Source organism: Vombatus ursinus, unplaced genomic scaffold (genome assembly GCF_900497805.2).
Source record: "Vombatus ursinus unplaced genomic scaffold, bare-nosed wombat genome assembly UNPS02014789.1, whole genome shotgun sequence".
Classification (NCBI taxonomy): domain Eukaryota; kingdom Metazoa; phylum Chordata; class Mammalia; order Diprotodontia; family Vombatidae; genus Vombatus; species Vombatus ursinus.
The window spans coordinates 12,813,559-12,840,253 of record NW_020954567.1 but is presented as its reverse complement, the minus strand read 5'-3'; the positions used below and the strand labels follow the sequence as shown (position 1 = coordinate 12,840,253).

Genomic DNA, 26,695 nt, shown 5'->3' with positions numbered 1-26,695 from the left:
GACATGTGAAATCATGCAAAACATATTTCCATATTAGCCGTGTTGCAAAAAAAGAAAGAAAGAAGGTGAAAAAAGTAAGCTTCAGTCTGCACTCAAGAGTTCATCACTTCTTTCTCTGGAGTTAGATAGCATTGTTCCATCATAAGTCCTTCAGAATTGTCATGGATCTTTGTATTGCTGACAATAGCCAATTCATTCACAGTTGATCATTGTGCAATATTGCTATTATTGTGTTCACAGTTCTCCTGGTTCTGCTCACTTCACTTTGCTATCAGTTCATTTAAGTCTTTCCATGTTTTTCTGAAACCACAATTTGTTTAGCCATTCGCCAATTAAAGGACATCCCCTCTATTTATAATTCTTTGCCACCACAAAAAAGAGCTGCTGTAAGTATTTTTTTACAAATAGGTCCTTTTCCCTTTTATTTGATTTCTTTGGGATACAGACCTAGTAGTGGTATTGCTGGGTCAAAGGGCATGCAGAGTTTTACAGCTCTTTGGACATAGTTCCAAATTGTTTTCCAGAATGGTTGAATCAGTTCACAATTCCACCAACAATGCAGTAGTGTCCCAATTTTTCCACATCTCCTCCAGCATTTGTCATTTTCCTTTTCTGTCTTGTTAGCCAATCTGATAGGTGTGAGGTGGTAGCTTGGTTCTTTTAATTTGCATTTCTCTAATCAAGTGATTTAAAACATTTTTATGTGACTACTGTTACCTTTGATTTCTTTTTCTGGAAACGACCTATTCATATTCTTTGACTCTTTATCAATTGGGAATGGCTTGTATTTTTATGAATTTGACTCATTTCCCTATATATTTGAGAAATGAGGAACACTTCCTCTTGAAAAAATTTCTTCATATTTTTTCTGAATAAAATATCCCTAAACTTTTAGCAGAAGTTTCTAGGAGAACTTCTTTTTCTAAAAGAGGTGATGTAGTGTTCAGAGCATTATGGGAAACAAGGGTTAATACACAGGCTTCACCAAACTTGGGAACCTGCACAGAGAGAGGACTTAGGCCCTCTGGGAACAACTAACTCAACCCTTTACTTCAGTAGAGACTGGAGTTTTGAAAACACTGGGGGCCACATTGCCTTTTCCATGTCCATCTGTAAACAGCATTTAAATTATTATCAGACTTAAAAATGTCCAAGCCTTTAATGAAGCCCAGCAGCTCTGTTCTGCAAGATCATAGGTATGATCCTTCCTGGGAGAGGAGCGATAGTCCTGAAATACTGGTTCCAAAACAAGCAACCTTCTCTAGGCCCTCCCTCCCACCACAGGGGGGTAGGCCTGGGTTCTGCATGCCTTCCTTTGAGGTGTGTAGCTGGGAATGGTTTGGAGAGGGCAGTTGGTGGCATGTCTTGGTAAAGGACTCCTTCAAAATGAAAACTTGGAACCAAGGCTTTGGGCAGGGCCATCCAGGAGTGGTATGGGGTAGGGTGTAGGGAGGCTCACACCTTCCCCTCCACCACAACAAACAAAAACATATAAGGAGCTTATATGTAATGGAGAAATCAGGAAAGGAAAGAAATCAGAAATCAGAAAAGGTCACATAGCTAGTATGTGTCAAGTGTTTGGTCTGAGGCCAGATTTGAACTCAGGTTGTCCTGAATCCAGGGTTAGTGCTTTATCCACTTCAGCACCTAGCTGCCCTTTAATTCCACCATTTTGACCAAGCTCCTCCATTATTTTTTAGAATGAGACAGAACTCTTCCCTAACACAAAGTCTCAATTATGGGAGAGGCAACATGATGTTGGTGGAATATTTTGTTAATGAACTGGGAGTGGTGAATCAGACCTGAGTTTGAATCTTGACTCTTCCATTTGATACTTGTGTGACCTTTGGCATGTTATTTAATCTTTCTGGGCCTTGAGTTCTTCATCTGTAAATAAAGGGGTTCAATTAGATCAGGGCTTTTTAACCTGGGATCCATGAACTTTTTAAAAAATATGTTTTGATTAAAATATATATATATAAAAGAAGACTTCAGTATGGTTGGCTTCCTTTGTAATTCTATGTATTTTATTTTATGCATTTAAAAACATTATCCTTTGGCTACACCAGGCTGCCGAGGTGACACAAATACAGTTGCGAACCCTTGCATTAGATGAACAATAAGGGTCGAGTTTGATGTTTGCACGAACTCCTCTGCTGTCCTTTAGCATCTCTGCTTGGTTTCTTTAGGTGTTCAAGTTTGATACGATCTCAGAGAAAACATCAGATCAGATCCACTTCTTCTTTGCCAAGCTGAATTGCCGGCTTTATCGAAAGGCCAATAAATCTTCTGAACTGGTGGCAGCCAATCGCCTCTTTGGAGAAAAGTCGCTCACCTTCAACGAGACCTACCAGGATATCAGTGAGGTGGTATACGGAGCCAAGCTTCAGCCGCTGGACTTCAGGGTGAGTTGGATGGGTGCCATTCCTTCCATCAGCAGTCTCCCCACAGCAGTGGAGGGGTCACCATAAGCCAGTGCCCTTGGGATTGTTACCCTGAAAATTTAGTGCTCTGTCTTTAAACAAGATGGACCTGGAATGGATAATGAGAACAAGATTGGCCCCCTTGTTGTTTACTTTTGTTGTTGTTCATCCTTTGTTTTTCTTTTCTTTTCTTTTCTTTTTTTTGCGAGGCAATTGGGGTTAAGTGACTGCCCAGGATCACACAGCTAGTAAAGTGTCAAATGTCTGGTCTAGGACCAGATTTGAACTCAGGTCCTCCTGACTCCAGGGCCAGTGCTCTAACCATTGTGCCACCTAGCTGCCCCCATCCTTTGTTTCTCAAAGAGGACCAATGATATCACCAGGTGATGTCTTGACTTGTGAGCGAATTGGATTTAAGTGAGGCTGAATTGCTAAAGTCATCAATTTCATTTTCTCTTCCTGACTCATTGAAGTCCAGTGGTAGGTCAAAATCAGACTACTGGCGATGGCTCAGGATGTAGTGGGTGACCTGGGTGTCTTCAATGTCCGACCAAGCTCCAAGCACTCCACAGCTCCTGCTTCATCCACCTTCGGGGCTGTTGGAACAAATTGTTCTCATCTACCCATTCTGACAGGGGAGGTCTTCACATGCGTGGGGTAGACATTCCCCTGTTGGTTACTCTCCACCTGGTTTAGCTTTTCTGCTGAGATGGTTTCCTGGGGTGTGGCCACTGCACATGTTATAGCTTCTTGAAGCCACAGGTGAGAGTTGGGTGAAAGTGGACAGTAAACGTGGATGAGCAGCCCTGAAAATGGCTTGGCAAGCCCTCACATAAGAGGTGCTAGTCTTCCCTGAACACCCTACGCACTGCTTAGGAGACAAGCAGAGTCATTAAAAGGACTGTTTCTCAGATTTTGCCAATTTGTATCTTTCTCTTCTTACCCAGGTTCCTTGCTTGGACCCTAAACAGGTGGGGGAATTTATTTTTATTTGGGCTTGGAAGCTCAATAGCTTCCCTGAAAGGCCTTGTACAAAACAGCCCACCCAATTAATTCTTTTCATTGATTACCCAACTTCAAATACATACTCTGGGTAGTTGTCTTTTGTTATTTTATTTAGAAAGCTAAGAAAAAACAATTTTTGAGTCCCCTGTCTAAAATCATTTCTTCTTCCTCCTCCTCTTCTCTTCACCATTTACTGAGTACCAAAAGATACAAAAGCACTGTATAGTTTTCCCTTCCACATTGTTACTTTCCCCACTGCAGGGGGTCAGCGTAAGAAATTAAACGGGAGTTTTTTGGGAGTTGTGAGGAATCCACAACGACACGTGAAGGCCAGCAGCCGACACAGAAAAAGTTTAGAAACTCAGAAATGCATAAAACATATGTATAGCATTGTATAAAATCAACCTATTTTATCTTTTAATACCATAAACATACACAATTTCATCTTCTCTGGTACAAAGGGAGGGCCAAAAAACTTTACACGGATTATGTAGATTGCAGGAGTGCCATGCCCATAATCCCCACGATGTGGAAGGGATAATTGTATTACCTACTGTAAGACTTGAATAGGTTGGACTAGAAGCAATCCACCCGCTCAAGGAATTTGTGTTAGAATGGACAAATGAAACTAATCCATCCTGTTCTTTCTTATACATGTCGTACAAAGAAATGAATGGACAAAATATGGGAAAACACATACATTTTATGTTTGTTCTGTCTCTTTAGGGAAACCCAGAGCTGTCAAGAATGACCATTAATGACTGGGTTGCAAACAAGACCGAAGGGCTCATCACTAACGTCATTCCTGAGAAAGCCATCACTGACCTTACCGTCTTGGTGCTGGTCAACACGATTTACTTCAAGGTACTTAAAAAGCTAGATGCTAGAGATGTCTAGGGATCTCATTCTCTCCCCACCCTCCCATGGCAAAGGTTTTGAGGTGAGAAAGAACACTCACCCAGAGAAATGGGACTGTCCTCTTTATTCGTGAACACGCCACTCCATTTCCTCATCTATTGCAAGGCACTGGTCGAGGACCTATGGGGGAATATCAAGATGAATCAAATAACAGCTCCTGTCCATGAGGAGAGGAGAAAAGTCATCAGACAAATAACCAAAATAGTTATATGTATATATAACTATATGTAGAATATACAGGATAGAATATGAAAGTCATCAGAGAGATACAAGTTAGGAGTCCTCCTGGAACAGAGTATGATTCTTTCAAGCTGGGAGGATCAAGGAAGGTTTCACCGAGGAGACACCATTTGAGTTGGGTGTCAAGCGTGGAACTGGACAGGCAGAAAAAGCTGGGGGGACACTGTGGTAGGCATGCTGCCAGAGAACCATTCCGGGGGTTGGAGGGCCAAAAGAGTAGCTTATGTTCAGTTGCAGCTGCCAGGATGGGAGCTGAGCAGCAAACACAATAATTCTCTTTCCAGGATTTCCAAGTATTAAAGAATGTAGACATCAACACAATTAGCACATTAATTGTGAAGTTTGTTGGTATCAATCAACTCTGTGTGTGTGCCTGTGTATACACGTATTCATATATGCATGTATGTACAGATATGCCAACACAGAGTTGCTGCATGTATGTACATATGCATGTATGTACAGATATGCTAACACAAGCAACTTGTATAGTGTGTTAGCGATGTTGTTTTGTACATAACCCGTGTCAAATTCACATACAAATGGATCCCTGTGAGCAGCATGTTGATTTAGAAAAACCACAAGTTAATAGGATCTATATTTTTTTTTTATTAAGCACTCCCCAGTTACATTTTAATCTGGTTCTGTCCAGCTAATTTAACCCCTCTGTTGTACACCCTTTAGTCTCTTTATTAAAGAATGAAGTGGGGTGCTTGCTCCCTGGATCCAAGCCTACCTTACTGTGAAGGAGTCTTTAGACTCCCTTTGGGGATCTCTTTCAGGAGGTGATTAGTGGATTCTTTCCATTTCTATCTTACCCTCTGGTTCTAGAATATCAGGGCAGTTTTTCTGGATAATTTCTTGAAAGATGATGCCTAGGCTCTTTTTTTGATCATGGCTTTCAGGTAGTCCAATAATTTTTAAATTCTCTCTCCTGGATCTATTTTCCAGGTCAGTTGTTTTTCCAATGAGATATTTCATGTTGTCTTCTATTTTTTCATTCTTTTGGTTTTGTTTTACAATGTCTTGATTGCTCATAAAGTCACTAGCTTCCATTTGCTCCATTCTAATTTTTAAGGAAGTATTTTCTTCAGTGAGCTTTTGGACTTCCTTTTCCATTTGGCCAATTCTGCTTTTGAAGGCATTCTTCTCCTCATTGGCTCTTTGGACCTCTTTTGCCATTTGTTAGGCTATTTTTTAAGGTGTTATTTTCTTCAGTATTTTTTTAGGTCTCCTTTAGCAAGCTGTTGACTTGTTCTTCATGATTTTCTTGCATCACTCTCATTTCTTTCCCCAGTTTTTCCTTTATTTCTCTTACTTGCTTCTCAAAATCTTTTTTGAGCTCTTCCATGGCCTGAGACTGATTCATATTTTTTCTTGGAGGCTTTGGATGTAGGAGCTTTGACTTTGTTGTCTTCTTCTAGCTGTATGTTTTGATCTTCTTTGTCACCAAAGAAAGATAATCTGGTCTGACTTTTTTTGCAGTTTGCTCATTATCCCAGTTAATTATTTGACTTTTAAACTCTTTGTTAAGGTAGGGGTCTGCTTCCAGTGTGGAGAATGTACTGTCCCAAGCTTCAGGGGTTTTGTGCAACTGTTTTCAGAGATACTTCTAGGGACCTGTAAATTTTCATTTCTTCCAAGGTGGTACGATCAAAGATGAGATGTTTACTCCTTTCCTGGCCTGTGCTGTGGTCTGTGAGTGACCACAAGCACTCTTTTCTGCCTTGGAACTGTGAGGAGGATTTCCTCTCCACTGCCACTATAAGCTCCACCATGCCAGTACTCTTCCTCACCCCAGGACCGGTACCCAGAACTGTGACCCAGGTCCAAGAACAGGCAAAGCAAGAGAATCCTGCTTCAGAGCCAGCAAAGAGATCCCTGCAGTCCCCCTTTGATCAGCTGCTTGATCCTCCTCAGTCTGTGGGCGGAGAGCTCTGGAAGCAGTTGCCACCCTGGGGCTATGCAGGACTGGGGCTGGGACTGAGCTCCTCTCTCACCTCGGTCAGACAGAACTTTCCTACAGACCTTCTAAGTTGTCTTTGGAGTTTGTGGGTTGAGAAGTCTGGAAACTGCCACAGCTGCCTGTGGTGATTCAGTCCCCTGAGGCCTGCTCCAGGTTTGCTGAAGCCTGGTCTTTGCCTGAGGAGCCCATGCTGAACTGCTGCGTTCCTCTCCCAGCCCAGTGCAACAGACTTTTCCTGCCAACCTTCCAGGTTGTCTTGAGCTGGAAATTTGTTTCACTCTGTCTTTTTGTGGGTTCTGCTGCTCTAGAATTTGTTTAGAGCCATTTTTTACAGGTATTTGGAGGGGTTTGGGGGAGAGCTTAAGCAAGTCACTGCTTTTACTCTGCCCCCATCTTTAAACTCCTTTAAGTCTAAGGAGAACACCTTAGCTAAAGGACAACACCATTAGCTAACAGCCAGGCTCTTGGTTATGTTCTAGCCCAGGGGTGAGGAACCTGCAGCCTCGAGGCCACATGTGGCCCTCTAGGTCCTCAAGTGTGGCCCTTTGAGTGAATCCAAACTTCACAGAAGAAATCCGTCAAAGGGCTGTACTTGACGACCTAGAGGGCCACACGTGGCCTTGAGGTCGCAGGTTCCCCACGCTTGAAATACAGTCCCCCAGCAATGGGCAATGTGTCTTTCAGTTGAGAACCGGCCTCACTAATGAGGTCCGTCAACCAGAAGGTTGGCTACAAGGTGAATTTCTCAGTCACAATAGCTCTTGAAATGTGAAGTGGTCTGTGCCATTGGAGGGTATATTCCCCATTAGGAAAATCTTAAATGTTTCAGGATATCAAGGTACAGATATTAATGAACCAAGATAGAGGTCCTTTTCATCTCTGGGATCTGGTTCAAGAACTCTGACTGTGTTGGCACATGTGACTGTGCCCGCCTGCGCCAGCTTCCTCATCCAGTGTGAGACCAGCAAACTTTACGGATGGGAGCCATTGTTCCCATGGGCTGATCCAAGGCTGATCCATTGAGAGGAGAGAAGGTGGGCATCAGGCAGGCAGGGGATGGACAGGGCATTGTGGTGGTGCTGAAATAAAGCTCTAGGCAGAGGAATCTTTAAGCCACTCCTAGCAGTATCTGGCACATCCTGTATATACCACAACAAATGCCAGGAAGATCTCCGTACGGCTGCTCTCTGACGGGCCAACGCCATCCACCAAGGCCAGAAGCCTTGGGATGAAGAAGTCAACCTGTTCACTCAAGAGGAATAAAGTACATCCCTTTTCCTCTTTCTCCAATGCTGGCCACTTATGGAGGGGAAAAAAGGACAAAGGTAGAGATGCAACATGGCAATCTTGGATAGAAAGCTGACTTTAGCTAGGAGGACCTGGGTTCAAGACCTACCTCTGACATAAAGGCTGTAACCATGGGCAAACCATTTAACTTGTATCCCAGGCAACTCTCTAAAATTATAAGTTGCTGAATAGTTGCCTCCTCTGGCATATAATAAGTGCTTAACAAATGTTTGTTGACTGACTACCTGCATTCGTAGAGCAAGAGTCCCCAAATCAATGAAATCACAAACACAGCCCCAAATTAAGTAAATAAACAAATAAATAAGGATGTTTTTAAAATAACGAATGGCTTCATAATCTACAAAATAATCAAATGCAACACCAACCCTTAGCATTGCGGAGTCTCTGACAATTGCAGAAACTCAGCCACTCAAAGGTACCAGTTGCTTGGCGAGAGACAGGTTCTGTACATCTGGGTATCAAGAATCACCTCACACTCAGCCAGTCTATTAGAGGCTACAAAAATGACCTGGACTTTCTACTTTGGAGAAGCATAAAAATCTTGTAAGTCATCTTGTCCAACCCCCTTAATAAACATTTCTTTCTTTATTTTATTAAATATTTCCCAATTACATGTAAAGAATTTTTTCATAATCTTTTTAAAAAAAATTTTGAGTTCCAAATTTCCTCCCTTCTCCCCACCCCTCCACCCTTGGTGACGCAGTAGATAGAGTGCCAGGTCTGGAATCAGGAGGATCTTTCAGATTTGGCTTCGGACACTAGTGGGACTCCGGGCAAGTCACTTATTCTTGTTTGCCTCAGCTCCTCATTTGTAAAATGATCTGGAGAAGTAAATGGCAAACCACTCCGGAATCCTTGCCCAAAAAACCCCGAATGGGGTCATGAAGAGTCAGACATGACTGAAAAACGACTGTACAACAACATACATGTGAAGTCATGCAAAACATATTAACATATTAATCACGTTACAAAAGAAAACACAGACAAAAAAGAAATCCAAGAAAAATGAAGTTTAAAAAAAGTATCTTTCAATCTTCCCTGAGAGTTCATTAGTTCTCTCTCTAGAGATAGATGGCATTTTCCATCATGGGTCTTTTGGAATTGTCTTGGATCATTGTATTGATCAGAGTAGCTAAGTCTTTCACAGTTGATCAGCCCTGCAAAATTACTGTTACTGTGTACACTCTTCTCCCGGTTCTGCTCACTTCACTTTGCATCAACTCATATAAGTCTTCTCAGGTTTTTCTGAAACCACCCTGCTCATCATTTCTCATAGCACAATAGTGTTCCATCACAATCATACACCACAACTTGTTCAGTCATTCCCCAATTGATGGGCATCCCCTCAATTTCCAATTCTTTGGCACCACTAAAAGAGCCACTATAAATATTTTTGTACATATAGGTCTTTTCCTTTTTCTTTGATCTTTTTGGGATATAGACCTAATAGTGATATTGCTGGGTCAAAGGGTATGCACAGTTTTATAGCCCTTTGGACATAGTTTCAAATTGTTCTCCAGAATGGTTGGACCAGTTCACAACTCCACCAAGAGTGCAGTAGTGTCCCAATTTTTCCATACCTCCTCCAGCGTGTCATTTTCCTTTTCTGTCATGTTGGCCAATTTGATAGGTATGAGGTGGTATCTTAGAGTTGTTTTAATTTGCACTTCTCTAATAAGTAGTGATTTAAAGCATTTTTTCATGTGACTATTAATAGGTTTTATTTCTTCTTCTAAAAACTGAATGTTCATATCCTTTGACCATTTATCAACCAGAGAGTGACTTGTATTTTTATAAACGTGGTTCAGTTCCCTCTATATTTGAGAAATGAGGCCTTTATCAGAGAAACTTGCTATAAACATTCTCCCTCCCTCCCCCCCCCCATGTTTCCTGTTTTCCTTGTAATTCTGGCTACATTAGTTTTGTTTGTACGAAAGTTTTTTAATTTCATGTAATCAAAATGATCAATGTTACTTCCCGTGATCCTCTCTTTCTCTTATTTGGTCATAAATTCTTGCCTTATCCTTATATCTGACAAGTACATTTTTCCATACTCTACTAATTTACTTACGATATCACCCTTCATGTCTAAATTATTTTGACCTCATCTTCCAGCCCCTTTATTTTAAGGAAACTGATGCCCAGGATCATTAGTGACTTGGCCAAGGTCATACAAGTATTAAGATCAGAGTCAGGATAAGATAAAAAAGATAGACAGCCAGGGGGAGAGAGAGAGAGAGACAGAGACAGACAGAGAGAGAGACAAAGAGATTCAGAGAAAAAGAGAAATAGAGAGAGGAGACAGAGAGAAAAGACAGAAACATACAGAAAGAAAAAGAGAGAAGGGGGTGAGGTTGGGCATTTATTAAGCACTGACTATGTCCCAGGCACTGTGCTAAGTGTTAAGGATACAAATAAAGCAAACAAGACAGTTCCTGCCCTCAAAAAGCTTATATTCTAATAGAAGAAAGACAACACTTAAAAGGGAGAGAATTGGAAAAGAGGGAGAGGGAAGCTGATATAGGTGGTAATCTGGTTTGGAAATGGTGGTCCAGGAAGTGGACTCAGACACTTACTACCTAGCTGTGTGACCTAGGCAAGTCATTTAACCTCTGTTTGCCTCAGTTTCCTCATCTGTAAAATAAGGATAATAATAGCACCTACCTCCCAGGGTTGTGAGGATCAGATGAGATAACTGTAAAGCACTTTGCACATAGTAAACACTCTATAAACATTAGTCATTATTATTATTATTATTATTATTAGTCCTCTCTCCAGAGTGTCATGCTGTCTCTGACAAACCTAGGAGATTTCATACTTGGTGACCCCTGAGACAGTGAGTATGAAGGTAATGGGAGATAAATTAACCAGCCATTTTAGGGAGGGGTATGGGAGTGGAGGATCAGAGAAGGCCTCCCGATTGCACAAATGTCCAAATGGAGGCAGATCATGGTCCTGATTTACCTGACAATGGTGCTACTACCTTTAGGAGGAAAGCCTAGATACCTTTATCTAAAGGGCAGTAGTACTAATCGCCAGCATCAAATTAAGAATGCAAATGGTAGGGGGCACACTAGCTGTGTGACCCTGGGCAAGTCAATTAACCCCATTGCCTGGCCCCCCCCCCCCAAAAAAAAGAATGCAAATGGTGACCTGCCATTTCATACTTTTCTAAGAGAGGAGCAGTAGTGCCAGTTGTCCCTGGTACTCTGGCATTATAAAAGAATGCCAGCCATTCCCCCATTAATTTCTAGAGGAAGAAGGCAAGACTTGGGAAAGGTGGAAGTCATATGAAAGGAAAGAGAGGGATTCAGACCCCAGTGGAGTCTGGATTTGTCTTGTTCGGGAGCCATGACTTCCTCTCTAATCCCCCAGGGCCTGTGGAAGTCAAAGTTCAGCCCTGAAAATACCAAGAAGGAGCTGTTTCACAAGGCAGATGGGAAGCAGTGCTCAGCATTCATGATGTACCAGGAGAACAAATTCCGCTACAGTCACGTGAGGGGCAGCAGCCAGGTGGAGGTGCTCGAGTTACCCTACAAAGGTGACGACATCACCATGGTGCTGATTCTGCCCAAGCCTGACAAGCCCTTAGAGAAGGTGGAGAGGGATCTGACGCCTGACATACTTCGTGAATGGCTGGAAAGCCTAGAGGAGACCTTGCTGGCAGTCCACGTGCCCCGATTCCGAATTGAGGACAACTTCAGTGTGAAGGATAACCTACAACAGATGGGCCTGGATGACCTTTTCATCCCAGAACGGGCCAAGCTGCCAGGTGAGTGTGAGCATTTTTGTACTCTTCCTGTCTCCCAGGATGGTTCTGAAGAGGAAGAGGGCTGGAGACAGACACAGTGACAGACAGATAGGTAACCGATATTAAAATGTTCCTCCTCTTCCTCTGACATTCCAAAGAATGCTATAGCCACAAATCACAGAAAGGTGAATGGCAAAGCCCACGTCGTTTTTAAGGTTACTAAGGCAATGACTGCTGAATCTACTTGAGAATTTGTTGTGATCTATATAAGTGGTTCTAGTTTTATAAAATTTTACCCCTCCAATCTATCTTCTGAGGAGGAAGGAGATAAATAAATGTGCCAGGTGTTGTGTTAAGTGCTTTACAAATATCTCATTTGATCCTCACAACATCCCTGGGAGAAAGGTGCTATTCTTATGCCCATTTAACAGATGAGGAAACTGAGCCAGAAAAGGGTTAAGTGACTTTCCCAGGGCCACCTAGCTAGTAAGTGGCTAAGGCCACCTGTGAAATCAGGTCTTCCTGACCCTAGGTTTAGCTCTATCCACTGGCTCTCCCAGCTGTCTCATTGAATGGTGATTAAATTTACTCTTAAAATCAATGCTTCTATTTTATTATTTTAAAAAAAAAATTTTTTTTAATAGGCAATTGGGGTTAAGTGACTTGCCCAGGGTCACACAGCTAGTAAGTATCAAATGTCTGAGGCCAGATTTGAACTCAGATCCTCCTGACTCTAAGGCCGGAGCTTTATCCACTGAGCCGCCCTGCCCCAAAATCAATGCTTCTAAATAGATGGCAAACAACCTCCCAACAAGGAGTACTGATTGATGTTGTTCAGTCATTTCAGTCATCTCTGACTCTTTGTGACCCCATTTGGGGTTTTCTTGGCAGAGATGCTGGAGTGGTTTGCCATTTCCTTCTCCAGCTTATTTTACAGATGAGGAAACTGAGGCAAACAGGGTGAAGTGACTTGCCCAAGGTCACACGGCTAGTAAGCAGTTGAATCCTGATTTGAACTCAGGAAGATGAGCCTTCCTGACTCCAGGCCTGGTATTCTATGCATTATGGCACCACCTAGCTGCCCCATTAATATGTAAATACATATTTTTTTAGACATGACCCATATTTGTTACAAAGACCTTTTTTTCTTTTTCAATATGTGTGTGTGTGTGTGTGTTACGACTGGAGACAGAAAAGGCTAGTTCTGGTTAATTAAAAATTTTTGATTTTTGAAAAAGGCACCAAAACAGTGCAATAAAGAAATTTTAAAATGGTGAATTAGAAAAATAAAGTTTTATAAAATTACCTAAACCCAACATAGAATGTTACACATTATGAAACAGATCCAGGAGTCACTGTCCTTATGACTTGCACAATTATGTGCTTTTCCATTTTTCTTTCTGGGATTTGTGTAACTCACATGCTTTAGAACGTCAGGGGAAGAGGCATTTTAATATTAGGTAATTGTCTGGGTAGGACTTTCATTATATCTGGCAGTCTGTCAGTTGCCGTCACCTCCATTTACAGAGGGGATGATGGGTTTTGTAGAATCTGGCCCACCCAAGATGATAAAGCACCCTCATAGATGGTGTGACTTTGTTTTGATTTATCTTATTTTGCTAGAAATACAGCTTTTGTGCCATTTTGTATTTGTACGCACAAAAGTTCATATGATCCGGTCTGAATGACCTTAAACAACGTTTCAATGTGTGATAACATGTTTATGATAATGTTGAGTGGGAGGGCTGGGCTCAATTAGTTCAACTGAATTTAATAAGCAACCTCTTTAACTGGAGGGGGGGTGGGGCAGTGGCAGGAAGGTTCTCTGTCTTGGGAGTAGCTAGCTTCCCTGTCTCAGGATACCATTCTTCTGTTGCTTTTCCCCCCAGGGATCATTGCAGAAGGCCAGGGAGACTTCTTTGTTTCCGATGCATTCCATAAGGCATTCCTTGAGGTCAGTAGATCTCTGTTCATTTCCTCCTTTTCTTACTGGACTTTGTTCTCACTTTACCCAACTGCGTTTTCCATAGAAATGTAATTGCAATGCCTGCTTCACGGGTGGCTACAGGTGGCAAGGGAGTCTTTAATTATTATTACCAGCAGAGTCTCACCTCCAAAAAGTTATGAAGGTTTACAACATTTCTTTGTCCCCAAGTCACCATCTCCTCCTTCTACTCAGGGTCAAGTGCCATTGAATTCCCCCAGAACCGCCCTCCTAGAGTGTCTAATGCAATGCATCCCTTCCTTCCACTGTCCTCCACCATCCCTTAATTTAGAGTGTCCCTGTCTTTGATCCAAGCCCTTCATAGCTTTTCCAGGTTAACTTTATAGATAATCTAATAAACTTACCTGTTTTGGGTGTGTTGATAGGGTAACTACAATTTAGTGTTTTGACCTCCTTGGGCAATTTACTTAGTTCTTAACAGGGAACTTCAAGGGTCAAATGGGTGAAAATGCTGCACATTTCAGACATTATAGCTAGTTGAGTTAGGGTAGATATTTTTCTTAGGGTGGTGGGGTTGCTGAGGTTTAGGGGTCTGGGACCCCAAAATCACAACATGTGGGTCCTGCCCCAATGAATTCGACCCAAGCCTTCTTTCAACCAAAGATAAGGTTTATTAAAGAATCTGCTATATTGGCCAGACTCTTAAGGAATCTAAATATTTGTTTCACTAATGCAAGCAGGCCAGATCTTAAGATTCTGAGCACCTTAATGGAGGCCTGCGATGGACCTTATATTCAGAAAGACTGTGGGAGGGATCTAGGAGTGGCCAAGTAGTCTGAGGTGGCTAGATGAGGGGGTCTAAGGAGGATCTGGATGGGAGTGGCCAGTAAGCTGGGGTGACTGTGAGGTAACAGAACGCCTTAAAGGTGGGAAGTAGTGGGGGGGGACACAGGACGATAAATAATGGAGGGCTAGGCTAGATTAAGGGTAACAGAGAATTGGGAGATTGGGCCTAAGCCATAATGAAAGGCCAGTTGATGGGATCATAGCCTCAGGTGAATGCCAGAGATTTTGCCAGATGGGAAAGTCCAGGGCTTTTCCTTTGTGGGTTCCAGATCCCAAAGACATGGTCTTTTCCTTTTAGGGGTTCAGATCCCATCTCCATCAGGATTAGGTGCTGCTCAGATAGTAAAATGGAAGCAACTACCTACTCCCTCTATACAGAGGGTTGATCCTAATGATCAATCAAAAAGCAGGCTACCCCCTCCCAGATGTGCAACCCTTACAATAATGGCTTTTAACCAGTGGGAACTCAACAAAAATCACATTACTATGCTTTTTTAAACCTACAAATAAAGTTTAACCAGAAGCAGGGAATCTTTATCATCAGTATTTGTAAATTGCTGACAGAGGTGGCCAAGTTCTGAATACAGCAAGTGGGAGGAAGTGATAGATCTCTAACCTTCAATACTGTGAAAAATAAAATGACATCTCAGTTCTGGCAGCCTTCCACCAAAGAGCAGTAACCTGCCTGACAGATGCTGCTCAAGGTCAAAAAACCATTTGCTGCTAGTGCTTCCTTCTCCCCCCTCCCAATAAATTTGTATTTCTTTTATATGTCAATCAATCAACAAGCATTTAAGTGTTTAAGTTCTAAGGCACTGAATGACCATAAGGCATGGAGCCATCTTTAAACAGAAGCTAATGGTGTGAATATTGAGAGGCAAGGCTGTTTGTTTGCCTTAATCCAAATGATGACTTAAGTATGCAAAGCATGATGCTGCATTTTTATAAACACTGAAGAGAAACTCAAAACTTGAATTACTTTTTGTGAGTTGAGGAAAGGCTTGTTTCCCCTGACATACAGATTTTGTATACAGTTATGTATTTATATGTTGTCTTCTCACCAATAGAATGTAAACGCCTTAAGGACAAGGGATGTTTCATTTTTGTCTTTGCATATCCCTCACCTAGAAAAGTGTCTGGCACATTGCTGGAGATTAAGAATTGCCTGTAGTTGACTGATACTGAAAAACAACAGGGCCATAAAGATTGACTTAAGTAGGACTAAACCACTCCTCAAATGGGAAATGGTTCTCTGGCCTTTTGAAGCCAAATGTCTTACCAATACCTTCTAACTGGGTCACTGTTCTCAGCTCGAGTCAGGGATGATACTACATTTGTATTACTGTAAGTCCTGTTTCCAAGTGTGTTGCTTTTGATTTTGAATGGCCCTAAAAGGCTCATCTAGTCATTTGGCTAAGTGTACTCACAAGTGGGCCAGATATTATCATAGGAAGCTGAAGGTATGTATCAGGAGTAAAATATAAGCAAAAAGTGTCTGTTGTAGAGAAGCTTCATCGTCTGTTCCTTTTTTCTGACCAAACGTTTTAAATTTGTCTCACTATTGAGCTGATATGGGTTCTCCATGGGGAAATTTGCTCTTATCAGCAAAAGCTGAAGGGGTTCTGAACTGATGCTGGTAATTCTGTTCCTAGGATCCCAGATAGCCTCTTCTGAACCACTTAGGGGCTTTGGAGTATCACTGGAAGAAATCGAAGGACCAATTTACTCTATGCCACTTGTGGCCACTAAACCATAATATTAGTTCTCTAGAACTGATCCTCTATGAGGCCCTGAGAAGCCAGCATGATGTGGGGTCAGCTTAGAAACCTAAGGGCCACAGCTAACAAGAACTTCATCTCTGGGGAAGTAATCGATAGAGCCTCATCTTGTTTGCAGGCCTTGAAAAATCTGCCAGTTAAGCATTGTTCTAGTTTCTATATGTGGCTTTGTATCCAACATCGAGAATATGAAACACTCTGTTGCAATTTGTTTTCACAAAGCCTGGCCTTGCAAAAGCCATGGTAAAGAAGTGTGAATTGATTGGGGGGCATGGAAACCTATGATAACCTCCAACTGTTATATAGCAAAGAGCGCAGAGTTCCATTTGGAGGGGGACACAAAGAACTTGCTCAAGTAGCATAAATTGTATTTGTGGGCTCAGGCAAAACTTTTTTTGAGAAATCCACTCTCTAATGTGTTACCTCCAGAAATTCCCTCACTATTTACCAGGGTAGACGGCTAACTCCCTCTTCTTGGGGGTTTCACATTCTGTGTGGATACTTGAGAAATTGTGACCTTATTGCCCCAAGAGCAAAATTATGGTTCACTCAGACGGTTTACATCCAGATTCTTCCTGTGAGAGCTAGTACAACATAGTATCACAGCACTGTCAGAACAGACAGGTGCTGCCAGTGCTGTATGGAACTGATGTAAGGCAGTCTTAGGCTAGGTTGAGATTTCTGGACCTGGGGATGTGGGATCGCTTTGCATGTCGTGAGCACTTGATGAATGAAGAAAAGATGAGATTTCAACTGACCCCAGCTTTTTGTACTAGAAGGGCAGGTGTGTTTCTGTAATGAATGCAGTTACGCTCCATTCATGCAGTTTCACCTTCAAGGACTCAATGTGCTTCCTGATGGGAAACCCAGCAGCATTTTTAAAGGGCTTAAACAGTCAGCCAGGAAGGACTGTTGCCTGTTTGTGTCAGCTTATGTGACAGTCTTTCCCCCTATCTCATGGCAGGTAAATGAGGAAGGTAGTGAAGCTGCTGCAAGCACTGCGGTTGTGATTTCTGGTCGTTCGCTCATCTTCAACAGGGTGACCTTCAAGGCCAACAGGCCTTTCCTGGTTCTCATCAGGGAAGCTGCTCTCAATACTATCATTTTCATGGGCAGAATATCCAACCCTTGTGTGAACTGAGGTGCTCCTGGTCTTCTGGACCTCTCCCCAGTGTGGTTTGTGGATACCAGTAAATAAAACGTTGACTATTCCTGTTTTTGGTTACTTTGGTTACATCCTCAAAAACCATTGAGAAGGGGAGGGAGAAACTGCCTACTACTGGTGGGGTTGCTGCAAAACCATCTGGAGGTGAGAAAGTGCAGCAGAAAGATTATACTGCCCTTCTGTAAAAGACCGGAGACACGACCAAGGAACTGGGGATCCATGAAGTCACAATATTTCCACCACACATCCAAATCCAAAATTACTGAAAATAAGCTGTTTCCACATACAAAAAAAGAGGGGTCAGGATAAGAGTATTAAACCATTTAATTCTCAAACCACTCACATGCATAATGTTCTTTTACACAGTGTTAAAATAAAGAGGAAAATGCATTTTCTTTATACAAACAGAATTTCAAGTATACATTTATAGAATTTTCAAAGATTCCTAACCAGGTTGCTAAGTTTCCATTCACATTGTTCTTAAAGCTGTTCAACGAGAAAGCTTTTGCTAAACTGCTTTAAATACGTTAATATAGTTCTGTATCTTCACCTTTTCTTTGTTTCCCCTTGCCCCAAACCCAGTCTTTTGCCCACCCCTGTGCCCTCCCCCCACAACACTGTTCCTGGGGCTACCCTCCAGGAGACATGCAGCCCCACCAAGAACTATTATCCTGTGATCTGGGGAAGAGAAGAGTCTAAGGGAAGAGAGTGTCGAGAAAACTTGTTAAATAATCTACGGGAATAATTCTGATATCTAGAAATAACAGAGTAGGACCACACCTGGATCGCTTGATTCTTCAGTGTGAACACTAACTCTTCAAACCAAAAGGACCTCAATAGTCATCCCCACATTAAGTAGAAGTTAATACAGTTGGAAACTTTCCTAACTGTGAAAATAATCCCTAAGATTGGGAATTCACCCCAAATTTCTGAATGGAGGGGGGGAACTAACGTTTTGAGACCTCTTCCCATTTGGGTTTTTTTCTTTCTTTGGGGGTGGGGCTCATTTAAAAACAGACATCTCTGAATTCATGCATTCCACAATCCCATCTGATCTACTCTTCGTGGGGAGGGGTTGCTGAGGCAGGAGGCAGAGCTGCACTTATTTGCCAGGTGATGGCAGCAGCAAAAAGTCTGGCAACAGCTCTCCCTCCTCAACTCCTACCAAAATGACCTGGCTGCCAAGCCAGCAACAACCACACAGTAAGATTTAAAGTGCATTTTTTTCAGTAAGGAAGGGGTGGTTTACATTTAAGTGATAATGGTTAAAAGGTGGGGGAAAAAATAACCCTACAGTATTCATATCTATAGATAGATATGTTTAAGATTACAGTAAAACGTACTTTTTAAGCAACTACTTTTCAACCTAAGATGCAAATGCCCAGTTCCTCAGCCTCAGCAGTAACAGAGAAGAGGAAAAGCAGTACTGGGCCATTTATTTTCCTGATGCATCTTTTTAAATGGAGTAATTGCTCCAGGAGAAGGACATAACCTCAAATGTTAATTTTTCAGAAGGGAAAAAGAGACTGGTAAACATTCTAATTGATAAATATAGTCTATCATGTTCTCCCTTTTAGGGGATATTTTAGAAACTGATTGTCTGTTTCAGTGTGAATCCTTCTTGGCTAATTTATGAGGAAAAACCACTTGCAATATTAGCTAAGCCTGTATGCTGCTTAGGAATGCTATGGTAACCTACAAACTCACAGGGCGACGTGGGGGCAGTATCATTGTTAAGATTGGAAAAAGGGAATTTCTTGTGTGTCCCCCCCCAATTCCTTTAGTTACTACCAGAACGTAACCTGGCCGTTTTCAATTTGATACTTCACTTCTTAGGAAAACCAAAGCGCTTTCCAAATGGAAGGAAAATGCTACATCCCCAGCTTTGTGCAGAAGTGAAAAGCCTGAGGTGAAGAAGGGAAATGTGAAGAAGCCTGGCATCTGAGTTTAGTATGATTTGTTTTCATAGAGGCCAGTGGGAAGGCACAGTGCCCAGGGATGATGAGGGAGAGATGGGACAACTCCCATCACATAAGAAAAAGCACCATAGAGAACAGTTTGGATAGACTTCTTTCAGATTGTAATCACCTGAAAGAAGCTAAATATTTGCTACATTAGTTTTTCCCTCATCTTACCCTCAAAGCCTTCCCACCAGCAAAGGCAGACTTCCCACTAAAATTATGAGACGACAAGTACAAGGGCTATTTTAATCAACTCCTCCCCTTCACTGACTTCAGCTGAAATTCCCAAATTTAAAGTACTAATTTTGTGTATTAGTAAAGGAGGAGAAAAACTTTTCTGACATTCTCTGAAGGCTAGAAGTATGCCAGACCCAACCTCCCCAATTCACAATTCCTGTTGTCTTATCTAGAGGCTCAGATGGATAGTAATGGGGTGAAAAGGACTGGCTAGTAGCACCCTGGGGGGGAAAAAAATCCCTTAGCCAGCTGAAAAGTCAATGGATTAGGAAAAGAAATAACCTCCCTCCCATCTCTAGCGCCTCATGAGATGGAATCTCTAAAGTTGTCTTGTTAGCTGTCTAAAGACACGTCTTCTAGAGGGTCAAGGAGAAGCAGCATGCAACCCCAGGAGGCCGGGGGAATCTGTCCAAGGTTTACAGTTACTTTGCCAAGACGGAATTTGATTCCTCTCTTGCTTCAAGTGCAAGGTGGAAACTCTTCTTTTCCCTTCCCCGTATGCTCCCGTCTCCCAGAATAAAACACATTAATCCAGTGCGGCTAAGAGGAGCATAAAAAGGGAGTGAAGCTTCACAGTAATCCACAGATTCTGCCTCAGTGTGAAAACCCTGCCAAAGGGAGGCATGTGGGACAGCGGAACGAGTGCTGGATTTGGAGTCTAAGGCTCTGTCACTGCTTATACATGGGGCACTACAGAAACTGCCTAATCTCTCTGGGCCTCAGTTTCAAAATGAAGGGGTGAGCTGGCTTCTAAGGTGCCATTTGGCCCATCCGATGGCCTTAAAATCTTAGCCTTAATGTTAAGTTAGCCTGAACGTTAAGTCCCAATGACAGTAGAATTGCCAAACAGTTATGACCCAGTGACAGAAAGCATAGGCCCATCACCCCAAGAAGAAGAAGGCCTTTTCTACAAATGGTATTATGAGACCACAACACTTATCAACTCAGCAAATACGAAGGAACTGCTATGTTATCAAAAAGTTTTAACCTGATGCTGACTAGACTTCTACCTCAAACTCCTTCCCACCCACCATAACCAGTTGCTATTGCTTCCCAGACACACTAAACTTCAAGTTATTTGTTGTGACAAATGCAGTGTGCTCAATTTATTCTCTGAGGCAAGAGATTAGTACCCTTGAACACTTGGACTGGAATTAAGAATGGCTAAGTGGGAAGAGCTGTGGCAGCTATTATTTTAGATCAATGGTTCATGGGTACTTTCTTCCTTTTTTGGTTGATTACAAACCTCATTCTTGGATTCTCTGTGTATTTGGGTAGTGGTGGGTGACAGGAAGTATCAACCTTTTTAATACTCTGGTTCTACAAAATATTGAGAATCAGGGATGATGGTAGACAAAACAGAAACAAGATTTCCAGGTAATTGAAGATATAATTCCCTCGAAGATTTAATACAGGGCTGTCAGAGCTCCTCATTTAGGAACTAATGGGTTAGGTCTTTTGTATTCTAGAACAGACATACCGAAAGGAGCTATTTCAGATTCCTTGTTGAATACTTAAAACACCCAGGCATTGGCCAGTGCATTTCGTTCAATAACTCCAGTGAACAATGAAGGCCTCATTTTGACTGCAATTTCATTTAAAAGTCAAGCTAAGAGACAAATAGTCAAAGTTACCTGGATCTACCCTCCCTACTCAGCTTGGCTTATACAGTTTAATTTATATTACGTAAGTCACTCTCTTTCTTTCTAGTTGCCTATTCACCATTCTTCCCTCCCAGCACAAATACACCAAAGAGGAAAGAAACCTGAAATGACAGAGAAATATTTTTGTGCCTTTTCTGTTAGCCAATAACTGCCTCGAGCAAATGCCTACCTGCCTAGCTGCACACATGACAACTTCTAGGTATCTTGGCTTTTATCATAAGAGCAGTTAGAGTTACAGTCCATACTACTGATCAAGATGTGCTGCAGAAGAGACAAGTTTTGAAGTCTTATGCATTTTTTAGGGAGGAAGGATAGAAAAATGAGAAATAAGAATGGGTACAGACACACAAAAGTGGACACAGAATGACTTCATCTCTTTCCAGAATTACTTTGATACATTTATCCACAGATTGCCCATTTCATCATCTGCCAATCAATGATGATGAATCAGGTAAGCTTCATCTTCACAATTAATGGCCATGCATCAAAGTAGCCTTAGATCAGTCAAATTAAAAAAAAGAAAAAGAAAGGAAAAAAAGAGAGATGACTCCCCATCATTAACCATGAAAAAATTGTCTAGGTTGGCTCCATAATAATAATTTTTAAAAACCTCTAAAAACAAGTGTTAATCCAAGACACATGGAAGAGAGACATCAAAGAGAGGTAGGGTGACTATATTCTCCCTCCAGTTCCATGGGTTTAACATGCTTTACTAGAAATACTTGGGCATTGCTAACTTTGGCTTCATATGCAGAAAAAAAAAATTGACTTAGAAAAAACCTTGCCTCGTATATATGGGCAGCACCAGAACAAAAGAGAATTCTTCTCTGATGGATGAAAAAAATCAAATAAAAGGATATTCCTAAGCAGGAGTTCATTCCTGAGTCCAGGATATTACCATGGCTTAGAAATTGAAAACTACTCTAAAGAAAGAAAAAGATAACAAGCATTCATGGTAAATGAATTCCCAAGATTCCATTCACCTTTGCTTTCCTAAGATATTCATAATGTATTTGGGTAGAAGCTTGGGTTTGTCATTATTTTGACCTTTACATGCCCAATAATGTCAGCATCACTATTTAAAGCCATCTGAAAGGCTACTTGTCCTGACCTGCCAACTACTACATAGACCAGAAGCCCATCTTTGAAATTGGTTCATTCCCTTCCCCACTTTTAGCCACTAGTTTAGTCACAGTCTGTAGCACCTTAATAACAGAGAGCCGGCCAAAGCTTTATCATTAAAATGTAGAAAGCATTAAAAATACACAGCTCCCGACTTCATCAGCTCTATTAATATTTTAAAGGTAAAGTGGTGGCCTTGTTTTGATTAAGTTTAAGGTTAGAAATTACTCAAAGAAGAAAATCTGCTTAGTACCTCCCAACAACTAGATTCAAAGACTACATGTGGTTTTTTTTTGTTTGTTTGCTTGTTCATCCAAATTAAAAAAAAAAAAAAACCAAACATGTAGATTTTGATATTTTTTGGTATTTTGAATAATTTTTTTAAATTTAAGATTTTTTTTAAAATCTTGGATAAATTTGTGTTAAAGACTTCATTTCCTGTCTGAAGGTTGTTTTAGCTATGAATGGCCAATAAGACTATTTCATACCATATAAATAAAAATGATCAGAGATTGGATCCTAAATAATTATATTTAGGGAAAATTTATATTTTATCACCTTGTCTAGATTTCACTTAAACAGTCTAGACCATTAACTTTTTTTTTTTAAAGTATATATTGGTTTCAAATTTAACCCTTGAATTCTGGAAGTCACAACAACCCTGAGGTAAAATTCCTCCAGACTAGAAGAATTTGAGGGTTTTGGGCTGCCATTCAGTCCCCTTCCCAGCCAACAACACGAATATCTTTCCCCAACAATGTCAACTGAGTGAAGCATAATTTTAAAGAAGTTAGCTCCCATGAAACCTGGATTTTCAGGCCCATGCATCATCACTAAACTCTGAAGGTTCTACTTTGCCAGGTTAACAGTTTTGATGTGTCAACAAGCCCTAATAAAGATGCCAAGGTGTTAGCTGGTTTGTGTGTAACTGCACCCTAAGAGATACTGAGGTGAACTTCCATGCCAAGTAAGAAATTATCTTTGTACAACACAATTGCTGTCCATCTGGGAATGAACAGATAATGTGATAATAGTGGAAAAAAACACTGACCACAGGCAGGAAATCTGGGTATTGGTCTCAGCTTGCCAGCTAACTAGACTAGGAAGTCTTTACTGTGATATTTCACTGCTGAAATTGAGTTTTTTGACGTCCACAAATATTCCCAAGAAATACATAAGACTCTTATAGCAGTAACAGCATGGGAAGGCATGAAGGAGTTTCTCAGACACACATGTAAAGGACTGGCCTCTGAGTTTTGGCCCTGTCTAGTCAGAAATTAATGGACTGGGGACCAAGGGCAGTCTTAGAAATGAATAAAAACAAAATGGATGATCTGAAAAGGAAGGTCTTAAAATCATTTTATGTAAGCATCCACATTCACACCTTAACTCCCCATACAAATACAGGCAGACACACCAATAACTCAAGGGGTGTTACCCTCCTAACACTTTACAAACAGTAGTTAAAACAAGAATTTTGGATCTGAATAGACTTTTGAGATTATCTTATTCTATTACTCTTTGAAAAAGTGATTCTACTCCTGCCAAATGAAAGCTTATAGATAAAATATTAAACCAGGTTATTAAGTGCTTTGAAATGGATTTGATTTGGAAAATTAATAAAAACATAAGCCTAGTAAAGATAATATCAGACATTTCAGCCTGTCCAATGTGGGCCTGGTTCTTCTTTGCTCTTGGATGCTGCACATTCCCTTTAGTTAGTGCTTGGAGGTAGAAGGGTAAAGCTGAACAGAGGATGAGGCAGGGTAAAGCTGAACAGAGGATGAGGCAGGCCATAGCTAATGCATCCAGCTTCTACCCAGTGGCAACTGGGCAACTGGGTACATGTTTATTTCTGAATGGGAGGTAGAAGAATCTGCAGTTACTTCTGTGCCTCAACTGAACACCTCTCTTAGAGACACACAAAAACACCCACAGCCACACATCCTACTGGGTGGCTGGCTACCTCACAGCCCTATCAGACTGATTCCTAGAGTTTTTCATAACCTAACTTTTGTATTACCCCCAATCCCATCCCAGGTAGACTCAGGCTAGGTTCTATTGAAGTCCCTTTCCTATTTCCCCTAGTTTTTAACATGCACCTTATTTTAACACCTATATCCCATCTCAAGGGAACAGCTGTATTAAGTGGCTACAATGTGCTATATAGCTTCTTTATAAATAGAAAGTGCAAAGAAACATCTTCTTGGCCAAAATACAACCAAAGCAATAAAAAAGCTCTCTTTGTCCAGAATTAGAATTTATCTTTGACATAACTAAATGAAACTATTCTGTTACCAAGATCACAGTAGATGAGTAAATATATTTATAAACATATACTTATGAAAAAAAGATAGATATTATCTAAGAAAATAATCAAAATAACCATGAATTCCTTTGTAGACGCTATCTTTAATATATCAATCTGTATTCAAATGAATGTGCATAAACAATTGAATTATACTGAATTACATTAGTGTTATTTTAAGTTTGGCCAGTTTTCAAAAAAGAAAGAGAAAGAAAGAAAACAGGCTGACTGTTTTAATACAAGTTACATGATTTAAAGTTATTTTTGTAAAAATAAAATTAGGAATACCATATAAATTTTAGGTATTTTTGCTATGTGACTGCCTTGTCTTTTCTAAAGAGAGATGTTGGTCACATTTCTCAGTGATTTCCCTCAACTTGGCGTCACTGGCTTCAAGGGGCCACTTATTTAAAATAATTCTCCCTCTGTAACTTTGTTTTTACAGTGGCTCTTTTGGACACTATGTTCTGCTTTGTAATTGTTATGTCTATTAAAAGTCTAGTTAATGAACTTACAAAAATTTTCTCCAGGTGAAGATGAAAGCAGAAACCCTAACCTTACTCACTGAATCTATTTTTAATTGGCTTAGAACTTTCAGACTTTTGCCCCTAAGAAAAGCTAAGTGAGGAAGAATAAAGATCTGGGGGTCTTTTCAGGGTCCCCTTTCTTTTTATTCTATTATCTCATTCACAGTACCAAACTACAAAATCTACTGCTATTTAAAATGGGAACCTCTATTGAATGAAATCACACAATGGCTCCATCTAGGGGGAAGAAGGGAAGGCGAAAGAATGAGCTTTCACAGTAAGAATTATTCCTCCAGGTGATCTTTATGGGTTTTCTCTGTCACAAAGGGTAGGCTCTGAGATAAGTGGTTCATATTACAGTAGATAAAGGTATAACATTTCCCCTTCTTTAAAAATCCAATTAGATGTGAAGCTTAAACTACTTTAAGTATCTCTCAGCCAGCTTCTCAAATCATGAACTCCAGAACCTCCTTTTCCCCATCAATAAAATGTTAGTGAATCATGACATAATCAAAGGCCTTGGATTTTCTTTTCTTTTTAAATAATAAATGTATTTATTTATCTGTAGTTTTCAACATTCACTTCCGTAAGATTTTGAGTTCCAAATTTTCTCCCCATCTCTCCCCTCTCCTTACCCCAAGACGAGGCCTTGGATTTTCAAGAATCCTCTTTTCCTTTCCTTTGTATGCATTAATCCAGGACTTGACAGGAAGCAATTCTCTCCTCAGACTGTAATTACTGGAGAAGTTAGTATATAAAGGCACAGGAAATGACTGTCTCAAAATCTTTCTTTAAGGAGAAAGATTATTAAATTGCGGTGATCTACCATGCTAGACCAGAGTTCCAATTTTGCTCCTATTTTCTTTAATATACCTTTTCTATTAAAGAGAGTGATTGTCTGACTATTACCATGTGGTGCCTTGGAATTATGCTTTAAATCTATTCAAGATCTATTTAAGAATTCTAAATTTCAGTGATCTGTTTTTGTCTAAATGGGCCTGACATCACATGCTAATGTTTAAGGATTAAAATTCATATAAAACTGTGCTGTGCATTTCCCATATGAAAAATATGAAATTCAGAGGAACCTGTTCATTTCTTAGCATAAACATTTGGGGAAAGAAAAAGGTTCTAAATCGGAGATCAGTAAAAGAGAGCTCCACATTCCAAAGGGAGTTATCATAAAACATGCTTCTGTTAGGGAACCTACAGATCAGAGGGAAGAGCCACACAAGCTTAACAGGCCACAGCACTTACTCTCACCTGCTTGAACACTACAAATGTCATTAAAGTCTCAAATTAGTGTGTGCTGACAGACCACATTTTCCACCCCCTGTAGTAACTCTGGCTCACCTTGCATAACAAAGCTACACGTCATATACAGGAGGATGTTCTAAGGTTGGAAAACATCCAAATCAGCCTGAGGTATATTATTGTTGGCTTCTGAAATCAGTCCCATTGTCTTGTCAGCTCCTTCCCTAATCTAAAACAGTTATCAACTGATACTACCGTACCAACATTTATTAGGTTTTTC

General features: G+C 40.9%; 1 protein-coding gene across 1 annotated transcript in view; it reads left to right on the top strand.

Annotated features, from left to right (window-relative positions):
• Positions 1–17,388, top strand: part of SERPINC1 (serpin family C member 1) — a 54,149-nt gene extending 36,761 nt beyond the window's left edge. Inside the window, exons 5-9 of the mRNA XM_027868365.1 lie at positions 2,190–2,405; positions 4,155–4,292; positions 11,233–11,629; positions 13,498–13,562; positions 17,142–17,388. Coding sequence (XP_027724166.1) covers positions 2,190–2,405; positions 4,155–4,292; positions 11,233–11,629; positions 13,498–13,562; positions 17,142–17,318 — 993 coding nt within the window. The 3' untranslated portion in view covers positions 17,319–17,388. The remainder of the gene's footprint in view (positions 1–2,189; positions 2,406–4,154; positions 4,293–11,232; positions 11,630–13,497; positions 13,563–17,141) is intronic.
• Positions 17,389–26,695: the final 9,307 nt, after the last annotated feature.